General features: G+C 44.0%; 1 protein-coding gene across 1 annotated transcript in view; it reads left to right on the forward strand.

Moving 5' to 3' along the window:
- The window catches only part of tbl3 (transducin beta like 3), a 55,375-nt gene that overhangs the window by 24,225 nt on the left and 15,515 nt on the right, over positions 1 to 15,635 (forward strand). Inside the window, exons 12-17 of the mRNA XM_080724766.1 lie at positions 730 to 788; positions 2,861 to 2,967; positions 4,956 to 5,097; positions 8,507 to 8,752; positions 10,519 to 10,589; positions 12,264 to 12,420. Of these exons, the coding sequence (XP_080580892.1) occupies positions 730 to 788; positions 2,861 to 2,967; positions 4,956 to 5,097; positions 8,507 to 8,752; positions 10,519 to 10,589; positions 12,264 to 12,420 (782 nt within the window). The remainder of the gene's footprint in view (positions 1 to 729; positions 789 to 2,860; positions 2,968 to 4,955; positions 5,098 to 8,506; positions 8,753 to 10,518; positions 10,590 to 12,263; positions 12,421 to 15,635) is intronic.

Raw genomic sequence — 15,635 nt, forward strand, 5'->3', positions numbered from 1 at the left:
AACCATGGCAGTCATTGTCTTCACGTTGAGCTCTCAACTGAGAGAGAACATGAGCTCACTGTGTTTACACGCTTAAACTCTGAGAAAACATTGTTTCGTTTGTTTAACCCGGTTAAACTCTAGGGAAACTTTTTGATTAATTTGTTTACACTGTTACCTCTAAGAGAAAACGTTGGTTCACCGAGTTCAAGATTTATATATGCGTCACGGTGCGAAGCGTTGTAAGCTTGCAGGTCAGCTATATTCACTACTTATTTGTGGAATTTCTTTGATTCTTTTCATTCATGCATTGAATTATTTTGAAAAATTGATGAAAATCTGAATAGAATTTCTGGGGCGATTTTCTTTTTGAAAATGTTTTGAAATAATACTTTTACAAACAATTTAGGAAACAAAGTAAAGTGATATTTTTTTTTTTACTTGCAACCCATGATAATATCTCCGCGCCTCGACCTTGGGTCCTTCCTGACCCACCGTTTGGGGAAACGGTGTTCTCTAAGTCACGAGACGGCCTGATAGCCATCAGCATGAAGGAAAGTGAGCAGTCACATCCGACGTGACTCAGACTCTTGTTTCTTGCCAGCCGGGCTTACCGTTTACTGCACCGAGTGGACTGGTTGTTCAGGTCTGACCTGACCTCTCCTCTCCTCTCCTCTCCTCTCCTCTCCTCTCCTCTCCTCTCCTCCCCTGTCCTCTCCTCTCCTCTCCTCTCCTCCTCTTCCTCCACAGACACCGTCTTTGCTCTGGAGGTGTTCAAGAAGGGATCGCTCTTCGTCAGCAGTGCCAAGGTGAGCCACGGGGTTGCCAGATTCTGAGAGAGAAACAAGCAACCAGGACTATGAAGAAGCAACTATACTCTAGGCCACATGAGCACTTTAAACCTATATACGTTGGCTATCTACAAGCTCACGACACGTCGCATCGCAACGTCGTGTTGAAAGCTTGTAGATCGGCTGTCCATATTAATTTTTCTTTGACATGATAATGTTGAGAACCACTGGTTTAAACAACATTATAGAAATCAAGCCCAAATAACTACACTTTAGAAACAAGACAAAAAAAACTACATATACCAATATTTACAAGGGACTCTACAGAAAAAACAAGGCCAAAGTCGCTTATAACAAGCAGACAGGGCAACGGTGGCGAAGCGAGCACGATGCAGCCATTTCCTGGTTTGAGTGGGAATGCCGAGTGCTAAAACGAGCGAACGAAGGAACACGTGTCGTGGTGACATCCAGAAGGAACACGTGTTGTGGTGACATCCATTCCACACTGGAAACAAAACATGCCTGTTGTGGCAACTGTTAAGAGACTGTGGAATTTGGTTTTACCGGCTCTGTGCCAGATAGGGCCAGGAACAGCAGGTGAGACCTGTCAAGGAAAGTAATTGCCTTGACCTTTCATATTCAAATGACAATCGTTCAAACAAGAGATGCAGGGCAAGTTTTAATTGTAGGGTCAATTTCAACAAGAAGGCCATTCGGTGTGCTTTGCACAAAGCGTCAAGCACTGAGACATTACAACACAGACACTGTTGACACTCATCAGTATTATATTACTAAGCTTTAGTTCGACTAATCTTTATTCATAATGGCAACTTTCAAAACTTCGTTATAAGGTGCTGTACGATGAACTACTGTATAAACAATAAAGTTAAAAACAAGTTAACACAAGGCACACACTAGCGACAAAACATCGAGAAATAAAAGCAAAAACATTGAGCTGCACAAGTGAGACGAAACAGATGTGCTTTTTTAACATGACCTAAAAAAACAGTCAACTGACTGCATGTTTTTTAACAACCAAAGGTAGAGCTTTCCACAGAGTTGTAGCAAACACTGCAAAGGCCCGGTCACCCTTAGTTCTGAGTCTGGTCTGGTCTTGTACCCATTATCACAGTACTTGGAGGCCAGTATAATGAGCCTCACGCTTGGCACAGACATGCAGCAAGGGCGAGCTCCCAGAGTGTCTACGACCGCAGGCGCGTCCTCCCCTCACACCCCCGCGCCCCCACCGTTGTGCTCAAACTCATTGGGAAAAACGCCCACGCAGCATCTCACCAGCGTCGCACCGTCTTCCCGTGAGGAGGACGGGCGTGAGGACGCATCTAATCCGCGGGTGGACGCGTCTGCGGACGAGGACGCTCTGGGAGCTCGCCCATCCTCCAGACATGCGCAGAACAAAGTTCTGTCAGGAAACTCAGTGCAGTTGTTGGTGGTCGTCTCACGTTCACATCCACTCATCCAATCACACACTCACTTTGTTCTCAGACCGCTCTATTTAAACTGGAAGTTTTGCACTGCTCATCCCTGCTTGTTGTTGCTACTGCTCATGCTGATGTAGGGGTGGGCGATATGGTGATAAATATAGTTGAGATGATACATTGTCTGCACGATATGCCTTTTCAGAGATATTGTATATATCATGAATCATGTTACAATGAGGGAGCCTTATAAAAGAATCCTGTTGAATTGTTAATGCAGAGATTCATTGCAGAATCAATTTAAACCTGCATTTTGGTATAGCTTTAACAGTTCTACTGCTAGATTTATTATTTATTTATTGGGGCTCGTGCCAGCAAAAAGCAGCTTACCTTTGCGATGTTATAGAAAAGGATCTACTGATTATTTCCAAGCGATTTTTTTATTGGATCTATTATATGTGTACTTTAGCCAAGCTGGCGGCAGAGGGCAGCCTTAAAGAATGGATGTGAATTGGGGCGTTCCGCTTGCCGTCCATTCAGAGCATAGAAATGCATTTCTAGATCAGATCCATTTATTCCATATCGCCCACCCCGCTCTCATATCTCCACTGCTGTCCTGCTGTAACCCTGCTGCTCTCTGTCATGTGTGTGCAGGACAAGTCTGTGCGTGTGTGGAGGATGGACGTGAGCAGTGGTCAGGTGACCTGCGTGGCCCAGGGCACCGGTCACTCCACTGGCGTCGGCACCGTCACCTGCTCCAGGTAACGTATGATGTCACACCTTCACCTATGACATCATCACACTGACGCCTATGACTAGGGATGGGACGTAAGAAACAACCGGTTTGTTTTGTGGGCTATAAACGCTATACAATGGACGTTAAGCGGCAGGGGAAAGTGTTAAGTCGGCGGACGATATGGACCTAGAACGTCACAATCAATACTCCTGCTAACACCACTCCCAGACGTTTTTCCGCCAATTTCCAATTGCACCTCATTGGCTAAGGGCCCTGCCTTTGTACTGTCGTGGCGGAACTTTATAATAAACTAGACCAGGTCAACCTGGTTGTGCCAGACCCCCTGTCTGTCATCATCATTTATGACATCATGCCTTTTGTAGGCATGTCATCATCATGTCATCATCATATATACCCTTTATATAGAAAACCCGGACAGACCGACATTTGCTTATGTAGGCCTACCCATTTCATGGGTCTGGCAATAAATAATGAAGATAACATAGTGTTCTCGCCTCTTAGGCGAGCCCACAATTATAATAAATATTAATGTATCTTAAACCATGAATACGTAGGATAGGCATTCATAAGCTTTTTTAGCTTCAGCCTATTCCTTTTGATCACCTTAAACAGTGATTATACCTTTGTGGATGTATGACTTGTATAAATGTATGCTTTCTAGTTTCTACTGTGAGTAGCAAGCATAAACCTAGAGATACTGTTCCTACGAAACAGTGTGGGTTCGCTTGTGACTATATTCTGCAGCGTGCTAACTGTCACGTGAGGCTCAACCAATACTCCAGCACCACTCCCAGATGCTTTTTCCGCCACTTTCCAATTGCACCTCATTGGCTAAGGGCCTGCCTTTGTACTGTCGTGGCGGAACTTGATAATAAATAAACAATGAAGATAACATAGTGTTCTTGCCTCTTAGGCGAGCCCACAACTATCGTCCCCTCCCTGCCTATGACCTATTGACCTATATCTGTCACTTGGGTTTGGGTTGGACGTGTTGATTGGTCAACACGGCGCTCGTTGACGTCATGCATGTGTCAGACCAGTGAGAAGAATGTAAAGAGAATATGAAGGCTGGAGGGTTCAGCAGAAACACCTGCTTCTGCCCTAGCCTTACAGAGAGAGTGAAGGGGAGTGGAAATGGTTAAAAGGATCGTTCACCCAAACTATCAATTACTCACCCCATGGATGCTTGAATTCATGGATAAGCCAATCATTTGATGACCAGCAGTGGCTCTCTATGGCAGGGGTTCCCAAACCTTTTTGTCTCAGGGCACCCCATCAATATTTTTTTAATCCGAGGCACCCCTACATTATAATTTCACTCCCAGCACCTTATATTTGTAGCATATTGTTGTTGTCGGGTGTAAACCTTGTATGTCCAAAACCGTTCGTTTTGTATTTATCATCTACAGTATACAATTTATGAAACTAGTGAAAACGGCAGATCTACAGACAGTCTTGTATGATGAAGCAGGGCTTTGCTTTACCAAAAGACGCACACATTTGAAACTTGGTGATACAAGGTTTCTGCCCGACAGTGACGATATTTTAGTGATTATGTTGCAAGGAAAACGTTGAGATAATAGCCATTTTGGTTAGAACTGACTGAAAATAACTTTGTACTACAAGTTTAAAATGACACTAAATATTTTTTCAAATGTCCAAATAAATTCCAAATATTATCAAATTATCTCACGGCACCCCTGGACTGCTGTCACGGCACCCCAGGGTGCCCCGTCACCCACTTTGAAAACCCCTACTGCAGAGTGTTTTGTTTTTATGATGGAGCCAACTCATCATTCTTTATGACGAGGTTGCTCTATAAACAGCAAATCGTTTTGGTTTTGGTTTGTTGCTGGGTTCTAAGTTCAACAAGGATATAAGAGAAGAAATTAGGATAATCCTTCTGCCTCTTTCCTCTGTGTGCGCGTGTGTGTGTGTGTGTGTGTGTATGCATGTGTGTATGCGTGCGTGCGTGCATGTGTGCGCGTGCAGGTTGAAGGAGTCGTTCGTGGTGAGTGGCAGTCAGGACTGTACTGTGAAAGTGTGGGATCTCCCAGATGACATCATCACCAGCGGCGGGGGAGGGGACGTGAAGCGTCTGTGTGCACGAGTCACAGAGAAGGCCCATGACAAGGTGACCATGAACGTTATGTCCTCATGCACTGAGGTTGCAACATGCAACGATAAGCCAGTGTTTCTCAACCACTGTGCCTGGGGACCTTTGGTGTGCCCCTGAGAAGGGTCAAGTGTGCCCCTTGAAACTGCTTGAAAGCCAGTATTGTATTTATCATTTTAAAAATGATTTAAACTAGTGAAAACAGCAGATCTACAAGCACACAACGCCTCCCACCGTGAGGCGTTGTGTGCTTGTAGATCAGCTGTTTTCACTACTGTTGTGCGACAGCCTTGTATGATGAAGCAGGGCTTTGCTTTGCGAAGAAACGTACACATTTGAAACTTGGAGATACAAGGTTTCTTCCCGACAGTGACGATATTTACACTCCCGTATTATGTTGGTGTGCACATGGATTCTTGGGACATGAAAAGTGTGCCCATGCAGAAAAAAGGTTGAGAAACACTGCACTAAGGCACTAAGTAATATACTTAAGTACAACGAGGTATTGAGGTATTGGTACTTTACTTGAGTATTTCCAATTTCCGAAACTTTTAACTTCTACTCCATTACATCTCGGATGCAAATATTGTACTTTTACTCCACTACATTCATATGAAAACTTTAGTTACTAGTTACTTTGCAGATATACATTATAATATTTCAAAATGTACATTAACCACTTTAGCCATGTTTTATACATTGGCCATTTGAAAATAGCCGACCTACAAGCTCACAACACGTCGCATCGCGACACGTTGTGAGCTTGTAAACACTGTTGGTGTGTGCGTGCGTGTGTGCGCGTACATGCGTGTGTGTGTGTGTGTGTGTGTGCACGATGCGTGCGTGCGTTGAGTCATACACAACCTCTTCTCATCAGGAAGTGCTCGTCCCAGCAGCATTCCGGTCATTACACGGTGAAGTGGATAACAGGACATATAATATATCCTAATCCTCCTCCACCCACTCACTGATGAATGTGTGACTGCAGCTCTCATTCAGAACCTGATTAAACAACACTGAACTTTGACAGTAGACTTGAGCAGGGTTTTTATTCTGCATTGAAGTGACAACTTTGATTGTGTTCTGTTGATTTCTTTTCATGGTGGAGTCTCGATGGGTTTTTTTTTCTGTTTGTATGAATGTACGTTTGTCCCCTCATAAGTGGACTAGTAATAGTAATAGTGAAAGTTATGAAGTTGGAACCCCCCCCCCCCACACACACACACACCTATTTTAACCCATTCAGGCCTAGAATTATTGAATGCTTTAACCAGTGAAAAATGTCAGATCTACAAGCTCGCAGCGCGGCACCGAGTGCCGCGCTGCGAGCTTGTAGATCTGCTATTTTTGAAAAAGTCGTGAAAATGTGTGCAAATCTTTGAATATGTGTATTTTCAAAGCGAACGTTTGTAACTCAAATTTTGCTTCTGGGGGGTCCCTGCCTGGAACTAAATATTTTGAGATGGGGGGGGTCCGTGGCCAAATACATATCATTTTGGGGGTCCTTCACATGAAAAGGTTTGAGAACCACTGACATAGTAGTCTCTCAAGAACAGACTAACTGAGCTCCAGTTAAGTGAAAAGGACCTTTTCTTTGACGATGGCTGGCCAGATTGCTGACATCTTAGAAGGATTCAAAAGACACTTATAGAATCAGGTCAAAATTCAAATGTTCACGATTTTTCAAGAATAGCAGATATACAAGCTCACAGCGTGGCACCGAGCTTGTATATCTGCTATTTTTCAATAGTTAAAGCATAAAATAATGATACACAATAAGGTGTACGTACCCGTTCTGAATGGGTTAATGCCACCTGCTTTCTCCTCTCTCCCATTTCCTCCTGAGTCACCTAACGTTCCTCTCCTGTTCTTTCATCTGCCCTGAAACCTGAACCAACGACAACGTTAATCTCCTTGTCAGATTGGTCTTTTGTGGCCTCGCCAACAGAGTAGTGCGGAGGAGGAGCACTTATTGGATATCATATCCATATTCTTATTACTAAGCGCACGGAACAATGTTGTATTTGGCACCCGGCCCGCAACCATAGACTGTATAAAAGATGTGGACAAAGCGAAGCCATTGGTTTCTATGCAGCGCAAATGACACAATATGGGTCCTTGGCATGGGTGTTGCCATCATAGAATTGTAAAGGCACCAGAGGATGCTGTTGGCTGCCAACGGTCACGTGCAACCGCAGGGATACATGGGAGAATGTGGTCGGAGCCTCCCGAAATACAGCACACGAAGAAGAACACAGCCGGCTGGTATCAGTTTAGTTGGCCACGCCCCCCGCAACTTTATCTTTATCATCAATTTTAACATAAATGGGAGCTTATTTTCACAAAACGCATATAATCGTGATTGAAAGGCAATTTTTAACTAGCGATAGGAACCATAAAGTATTTATGAAAATGTTAATTAAGTTTAGAAAACGAAAGGGGAAAATGAATTGGGTCCAATGGAGAACAATTCTTTTTGCGATCGGCCGGGGGGGAAAACAGCGCAACTAGCGGCCAATCATAGGAAGTTTTAGTTCCGTATTGGAGTCATTTTAAATCGGCGGAACTATGCCCCTGCCCGCAACGCTTGACTCCTATGGATTAAAGTTGTCAGTTGCCACGACTGATTTCAGTCGTTTGGATTCCATAAAAGGCCAGCATGTCTTCCACGAAAGCCTGTCGCGCACTGAAGATAGCAAATCTTGTGTTGAGCTTGTAGATCGGATATTTTCGGTTATTTGTTATTTTAGGATTAAAGCGTCTTTGTGGCGGTCAAACTGGCAATAGAATATATATGTTCAGAAACATCTTCCATGAACATGAATTTGTTCAAAAGCAAAAGATTGTGTCAATCTATTCTTCCTACTGGTTGGTCGTATGTAGAACAGTGGCTGTGGTTCCCTATGGCAGGGGTTTTTAAAGTGGGTGACGGGGCACCCTGGGGTGCCGTGACGGCAGTCCAGGGGTGCCACAAGATCATTTGATAATATTTGGAATTCATTTAGACACAAACATATTTAGTACCATTTTAAACTTAAAGTACAAAGTTATTTTCAGCCAGTTTTAACCAAAATGGCTATTATCTCAACGTTTTCCTCGCAACATAATCACTAAAATATCGTCACTGTCGGGCAGAAACCTCGTATCTCCAAGTTTCAAATGTGAATGTCTTTTGGTAAAGCAAAGCCCTGCTTCATCATACAAGACTGTCGCACAAAACTAGTGAAAACAGCCGATCTACAAGCACACTACGTTGTTGCGTTGTGACAAAAACACAATAAATCCATGAGGATCGATTGAAATAAGTCATTTTGGGGGTGAACTATCCCTATAAGCATATTTAGTTTTTTGCTGTAATATCGTTAATTGTTATTTTGGCCACAATAATGGTGACAAAGTTATTTTCATATCGTCCCCGCCCACTCAGGACGTGAACAGCGTGGCGGTGTCTCCCAACGACAAGCTGCTGGCGTCGGCCTCCCAGGACCGCACGGCCAAGCTGTGGTCCCTGGCAGGGGGCCAGGGGGAGCCCCTCCCTCTGCTGGGGGTCCTGAGGGGCCACAGCCGGGGGGTCTGGGCCGTGTGCTTCTCCCCCGTGGACCAGGTGCTGGCAACCTCCTCCGCTGATGGCACCGCCAAACTGTGGGGGCTGCAGGACTGCAGCTGCCTCAAGGTGAGGGGCATGCACACACACACACATACGCACAGACGCACACACACGCGCGCGCACACACACACACACACACACACACATCTTGACGCACATTCTAAAGTTCACACTGTTTTAAGGCATCAGGAATCAAGAAAGGGCCATGAAACCCTCAGCTGATGTTGTATGTTTTGTTTTCCAGCAGATTAAAAACAGGGCAGCATACATAGAGGTATAATAAGAATAGAGAGGACACCAGATATCCCCGCCCGTCCACTTGCATTGAGTTGCTCACCCAGCGCATGAAGCGTACTTCCACGTTTGGAAACGCCTCAGAAACGTGACGTGGTGGGGCTTCTGTTGGCTTCTGTGACGCATTTTGCGTCATAGTTTGTGTTCATGGACGCGCTGGGGCTCTTAATTCATGAACGAGCACTTCCGCTATGAACGCGCACTCGCGCAGCCAATACAAAGAAGCCTAGAATGCGCGTTTGTGGTTAGAGGCCCCAACTGCAGTACCTCAAGCTGCCACCATGTTCATGGCGCTTCAGAGCTCCCCCTAGGTTCCGGGGGCTTGGCAGTAGAGCCCTGCATCGGGAGGGTGGGGCGAACAGAACGTGAGAGTTGATCTTATGTTTGCAGGGCCAATGAAAAGACTTTTCCATTTACTTCAGATGATCATAATTATCCTGTAGAGCACACCTAAGTTTCACAACCATAACATGATGCAAGCGGACGCACAAACCGCAAAGCTACTATAGGTCTCAAAACAACGTGAAAGCAGGAGAAACCATTTTAGCTTTATAAGGGGTGAGTATATAATATAGGGACCCTCAATTATTTAAATTGTATCGCTCATTGGTTTTATTCCAGCAGTAATTTTAAGTTTTTAGACACAAATGATAAACATCATAATAATAATTATTATTATTGGGGGAAAAAGAGTTTTAATCCAGACTTTTCGAGGGCCTCTGGCACCTTGGGCCCCCTTACCTCAGTCTAACTTTCCTACCCCTAGCTACGCCACTGGGAGGGAGGCTGTTGGACGTTCTGCGGTAATGTGCGCCGCGGGAGTCCGCGGGTCAAAATTCACATAATTTGTTTGTCGCGGGTGGGAGCGGCGGAGAGGAAATTACAGCGGGCGGTCAACAATTAAATCATTGGCGGCGCGGGCAGGAGTCGGCAGAAATCAGGCGGGAGCGGGCGGGAGCGGGTTCAATAAATCAGTCCCGTGCAGCAACACAGCTGCACCAAACAAATGATTGAGATCTTCACAGGTGTGTCCAAGAGCCATGGCTAGGATATGCCAATGTGCAAGCATGATAGACCGTATTGACACACCATTGTTAGCTGCAGCTGTGTTGTTTACATCACTGTGAATAACACGGAGGTCGTCAGGCCCTGCTCTCCGAGCGAGGCCACTTTACATATGGCACAGACTGTGTTAAAGCTCTACTACTTGGTTGTAAAGAAATAAAAAAGAGCAAGAAATACAAGATGAAATTATTATTATTGTTTAAACTCTTAACAACTTCAATGATGTGATGTCAGTCTGTCACATCAATAATACCGTAATCTTCTCGCAAAGAGAACAACATTGCATCCGGTGTGCTTAAACCATCGTACCTTTGGGTTGGTGCTTATATCAGAAGTGCGGCCGGTAGCCTTTGTTGTTTGTCTTTCTTAGTCATGAACCAGTTTCTGACTGGAAATTCAGGTCAAATAAATAAATGTCAGTATTGTTTTTGGCTGCATGTGTGATTTTATTCTAATGTTTTGTTTTTCTGCAGACATTTGAGGGACACGACGCCTCGGTGCTGAAGCTGCTCTTTGTAAGCAGAGGAACACAGCTGCTCACCAGGTAACTGACCTCTGACCCCTCCCACTCTACACCGAATCGCTTTGGAAAATAAGGTCAGATTGTGAGCTTGTAGATCGGTTACATTTGGCCCATGGAATCGGGATGCTGAATTGGAACGCGAGGGTTCAAGAAAGGCGATATCTATTATCATCAGCCAAGGGCGAGGCAAGTGTTTTTTCCTTGAGAAAACAAACCAAATAGACATGATAGGAGGAAGGATTTGGTCCCTGACTGGGCTTAACAGAAGAGGATAACAAAGGATGGCACTTCTCCAAAGGCAAGCTGATAAATATCTCCTTCTATTTTCCACTGTCTGCATGCAGTCAGTCAAGCACACAGTGATTGACTCCACCGTGCTTTTATAAATATAGACATGTGAAACCGGTCAAAATGCTTTTATAAATATAGACATGTGAAACCGGTCAAAATGCTTTTATAAATATAGACATGTGAAACCGGTCAAAATGCTTTTATAAATATAGACATGTGAAACCGGTCAAAATGCTTTTATAAATATAGACATGTGAAACCGGTCAAAATGCTTTTATAAATATAGACATGTGAAACCGGTCAAAATGCTTTTATAAATATAGACATGTGAAACCGGTCAAAATGCTTTTATAAATATAGACATGTGAAACCGGTCAAAATGCTTTTATAAATATAGACATGTGAAACCGGTCAAAATGCTTCCAGTAAAAGGCAGCAGTTTATGTTAATCCCGTAATGAACGGGGAAGTTGAACAGAAACTCTGCTACCTTTTCCTGGACGGGTTTATGATGTTGGCGGTGCCAGCCTGGCAGCCTCCCTACACCAACTCTAAGATAAGTGACGAAAACAAACAGTGCCAGTGTCCCCATCTCCAGAGGACTAAAACCAGTAAGACTCCCTAATCGGGAGATAAGCGACCGTCAGGTCACAGCGTGATTTTAGGGCAACATGTGTAGGAGCAGTGTCCAAAAATGTGTTTGAAAAAATCGGCCTGAAGGTGGCGCTATATGGGACAGATCCATGTTGATGACATGAGTGTAGACATACTGTGTACCGATTTGCGTGATTTTTGGCCAAAAATTGTAGGAGCAGTGTCCAAAAATGTGTTTTGCAAGAACCGGCCTAATGGTGGCGCTAGAAGAGGGTCATGTGAGAATTGATGGGTTGTGATTGTGGTTTGGCAGGCAAGGAGTGTGTGTGCAAAATTTGGCATGGATCGGAGCAACGGTTGCGGAGATATGAGCAGGGGAAAAGTGTGACGTGTGACAGACTGACTGACGGACAGCTGGTCGAGGTTTATTAAATGCGACCTGACGGTCGCAACTATGACGAAAAATGATCATGAACTACCCTTTTTCCACTGACAAAAACTAAATAAAAACAAAAATATGATGGACTAAAACTAAGACTAAAATATATTGAGAATTTCGTCAAAAAAAAATAAAAAATAGACTGGTCCCTCATTGGCTGTTGATGGTGACGTCAGCAGGAATGCTGGGCCCTGATTGGCTAATATGGGCGTAAACACAAACAGACATGCGACCGAACGCAGTACTTGCGCATTCTGCTGGCGCAAGTAACTAAAACTTTTCAGATGACTAAAATATGTCTAAAACTACATGAAAATGAACAATGCTCTCCTCTCTGACTCTCCGTACCCTCTCTCTCTCTCTGCCCCCCAGTGGCTCTGACGGCCTGGTCAAGCTGTGGACCATCAAGTCCAACGAGTGCGTGCGGACGCTGGACGCCCATCAGGACAAGGTGTGGGGTCTGCACGTCAGCCGTAAGGACGACCGCATGGTGACCGGCTCGGCTGACTCCAACATCATCATCTGGGACGTGAGTACTAGAGCTCACTGGACCGTTCACCCTCCTCTATTGATTACTTGGTGTTGTTTTTCAATAATCGATACCATTTTGGATTGTTGATTTTGGATTGTTTTTAATCATATCTAATTAATCCACACTCTGTAAACTCGGCACGCAGAGACATCGGGAAAAACTCAGGGAAACTCTGCAATTTAAAATACCTGCTTTTTTCTTTTCTTTTACCACACACAACTACTGGCCCACTGTAATGACTTGAACACAAGCATCCCTATTCTCAGATGAGCATTCGGTGAACATAGCCGATCTACAAGCTCAAACCGTGTTGTGAGCTTGTATATAGACCAATTGTTAGTTTATTACAAACATTGAGACTGAATGCACAGGTGACTGTTTCATGTAATCAATTCCCAACACAAGAACCCCAAACCTGTTGTTTCGGGGAGCGCTGGTTTCAGTTCATTCAACCTCCTCTTAGTGTTGGCTTGTGAGCTGCCCCTAGCGAGACGTATATACTTAATTGCGCAACTGTATTGCACGTTGAGAATTAGCTGACATACAAGCTCACATCGCATCGCGGATGCAAACGTTGTGAGCTTGGAGGTCTGCTATTCTCGGCCGTTCTCTGTGTGCGACACCGAGTATGAATTAGGCTTAAAGGAGTAGTTCACCCCCAAAATGACTTTTGTTCTATTGATTACTCACGTCATCGAGACTCAAGTTCAATAATATTTTTAGTTTTTTGTCACATTCCTAAGACAAAAAATTGATTACAAGAAATGTACCACCATTGATTCCGGAAGGGGACCCAAAATGCATTCGGGTCCCAATCCGGTATCAATGGGGGTAAATTTACTACAATCAAACTTTTGTCTTAGGAATGTGACAAATACAAAGAAATATTATTGAACTCAAGTCTCCATGGCATGAGTAATCAATAGAACAAAAGTCATTTTGGGGGTGAACTACTCCTTTAATGTGCTGCAGCTGTGCAAGCTAGAGCAGGCTCTGGTGCCGTGATCACGAGGAGCGCTCCCTCCGTTCTGATGACGGCGAATGGAGGTGGGGTTGGAAGGGCAACTGTTTTAGAATTGCTAGCTATTATTATTGTTTACAATCAACCGAAACCAAGATTACATATTTCATGAGTGAGAGATCACAGTAAGCATTCCTCCTCCCCACTGGGAGAAAAACAGCATCTGAAAGGTTGATGGAATGCATTTTTACACGCGAGTGCAGTGACCACTTAACCATTACATTTTATGAGCGGTGGGGTTCATTTGGTGCCGACCTGCGCGCGCATACTGGCTTTTATCATTGTGACGTTGTCTGATAATAGATCTATAGGCTATATCTATAGGTTATATTATATCAATGAGTTGAATACCAAGGACTTCAGACATAAAAAAGACCGTAAAAGGACTTATTTGGGATTTGCCTTTTAGGCAGGGTGTTTAACTGTACTTGTACTGTACTACATTCTTTTAACAGTTTGGCTGCTCTTGGTAGCCAAACACGTTCACAGACGAGATAAGGTTTCCATGGTAACCCGCATCTCAGACGCTTGCTACGGGTGCTGGTGAAAGAAAAAACTGCATACGTCATGACGCAACGCAGCCAGAAGCAACCGAGAGCGGCCATTATCCATTGACTCCTATTCTATTCTGAAACATAAAAACGGCTTTATCTCGAAATAAGGTGCAAATAACGCCGAGGAGGCCGAGATCAGCTTGTCTTCACGGCGACACTATGCCGTGATGGTCGGCCCCGGTTAGGATTTTAGTTTTCGCGACCGTTTGTAAACAAACAGATCTCCTTCCTGGATCGTCAGTGTACACCCACGTGCACACGCACGGAGCTTCCGGGGCTCTTCAAAATAAAGCGCAAGTGAATGGTGACGTCCTGAGTGTTAATGTATTGACTATACTTGTTCTGTTCTCCACTTTCTGTCTAATAAAATACTCAATCAGTCAATATTAGGAGAAGATATTTAGTGCATTTGGCCTTGTATGAGGGACCCTATTCAACTAAACATATAGTGTTTAAATAGTTAATGGCCACTTTGCAGTTAGATAACAACAACAACAATAGCATATCAACCCTTTTATCTACGGCGGTAAAGCCAGGTTTGCGTACAAGGCATTTCACTTCTATTCATAAATGTCTGCAGGCATTTTTCCCCCAGGTCAGGTACTTTATGTACTCTACATAATTTCCTCATACCGGCTGCCTTAACCCATTTAGGCCTAGAATTATTTAATGCTTTAACTGTTAAAAAGAAATAGCAGATATACAAGCTCACAGCGCGGCACCGAGTGCCGCGCTGTGAGCTTGTATATCTGCTATCTTTGAAAAAAAATCATGAATTGTTTTTGCGAGTCTTTGAATATATCTATTTAAAAGCGAACATTTGTAACTCAAATATTTGCTTCTGGGGGGGTCCCTGGAACAACATATTTTGAGGTCATTTCATCATCATCATGAAAAAGTTTGAGAAGAGCTGATTTAGAGGAAGGATTTAGAAGTCGGGTCAAAGATCGGGTCAAAAGATATTCAAAGACTTGCACACATTTTCAAGATTTTTCAAAAATAGCAGCCAGGTTTGCGTACAAGGCATTTCACTTCTATTCATAAATGTCTGCAGGCATTTTCCCCCAGGTCAGGACTTTATGTACTCTACAGAATTTCCTCATACCGGCTGCCTTAAACACATATTTGCGGATGACTGATTTCAAGGAAGCAAAGATCCCTAAGCTATATAATAACTTTAGTCTATGTTCCTGTAAGACAGGGGTCTTCAACGTTTTCAGGCCAAGGACCCCTTAGTTGAGAGCGAGACCCCAAAAGACTGTGAAAAGTGATGACTCATCACTAAACCATAGTTTTGTTGGCCGTTTTTAGCCCAAGGAATGTTTTTCGTGCAAAACAAATGCTTGCAATTCAGAATAATTAAAAACCCCTAGTTTGACCCCTCACATCCCACTTAAAGCAGATTCTTTTGTCAAACATTTTTCCCGCATTTTTGCGAGGGACATGGGAGCTCAATGTGTTATTTAACCTTCATAGTTGACAAAACCACTGAGAAACGGACCTTTGCTCTCGCGGTCACGGAAGTATGGGATTCGCCCCAACTAACAGCTCCTCCCAAAGGGGAGGGGGGTGAGCTGGTTGGTCTGGTTCTGGGTCTAAAGATAGATGTGTCAACGTGCAGCAGAGATGCTGCCAGG

Source organism: Nannobrachium achirus, assembly GCF_963921795.1.
Source record: "Nannobrachium achirus genome assembly, chromosome: 4".
Taxonomy (NCBI): Eukaryota; Metazoa; Chordata; class Actinopteri; order Myctophiformes; family Myctophidae; genus Nannobrachium; species Nannobrachium achirus.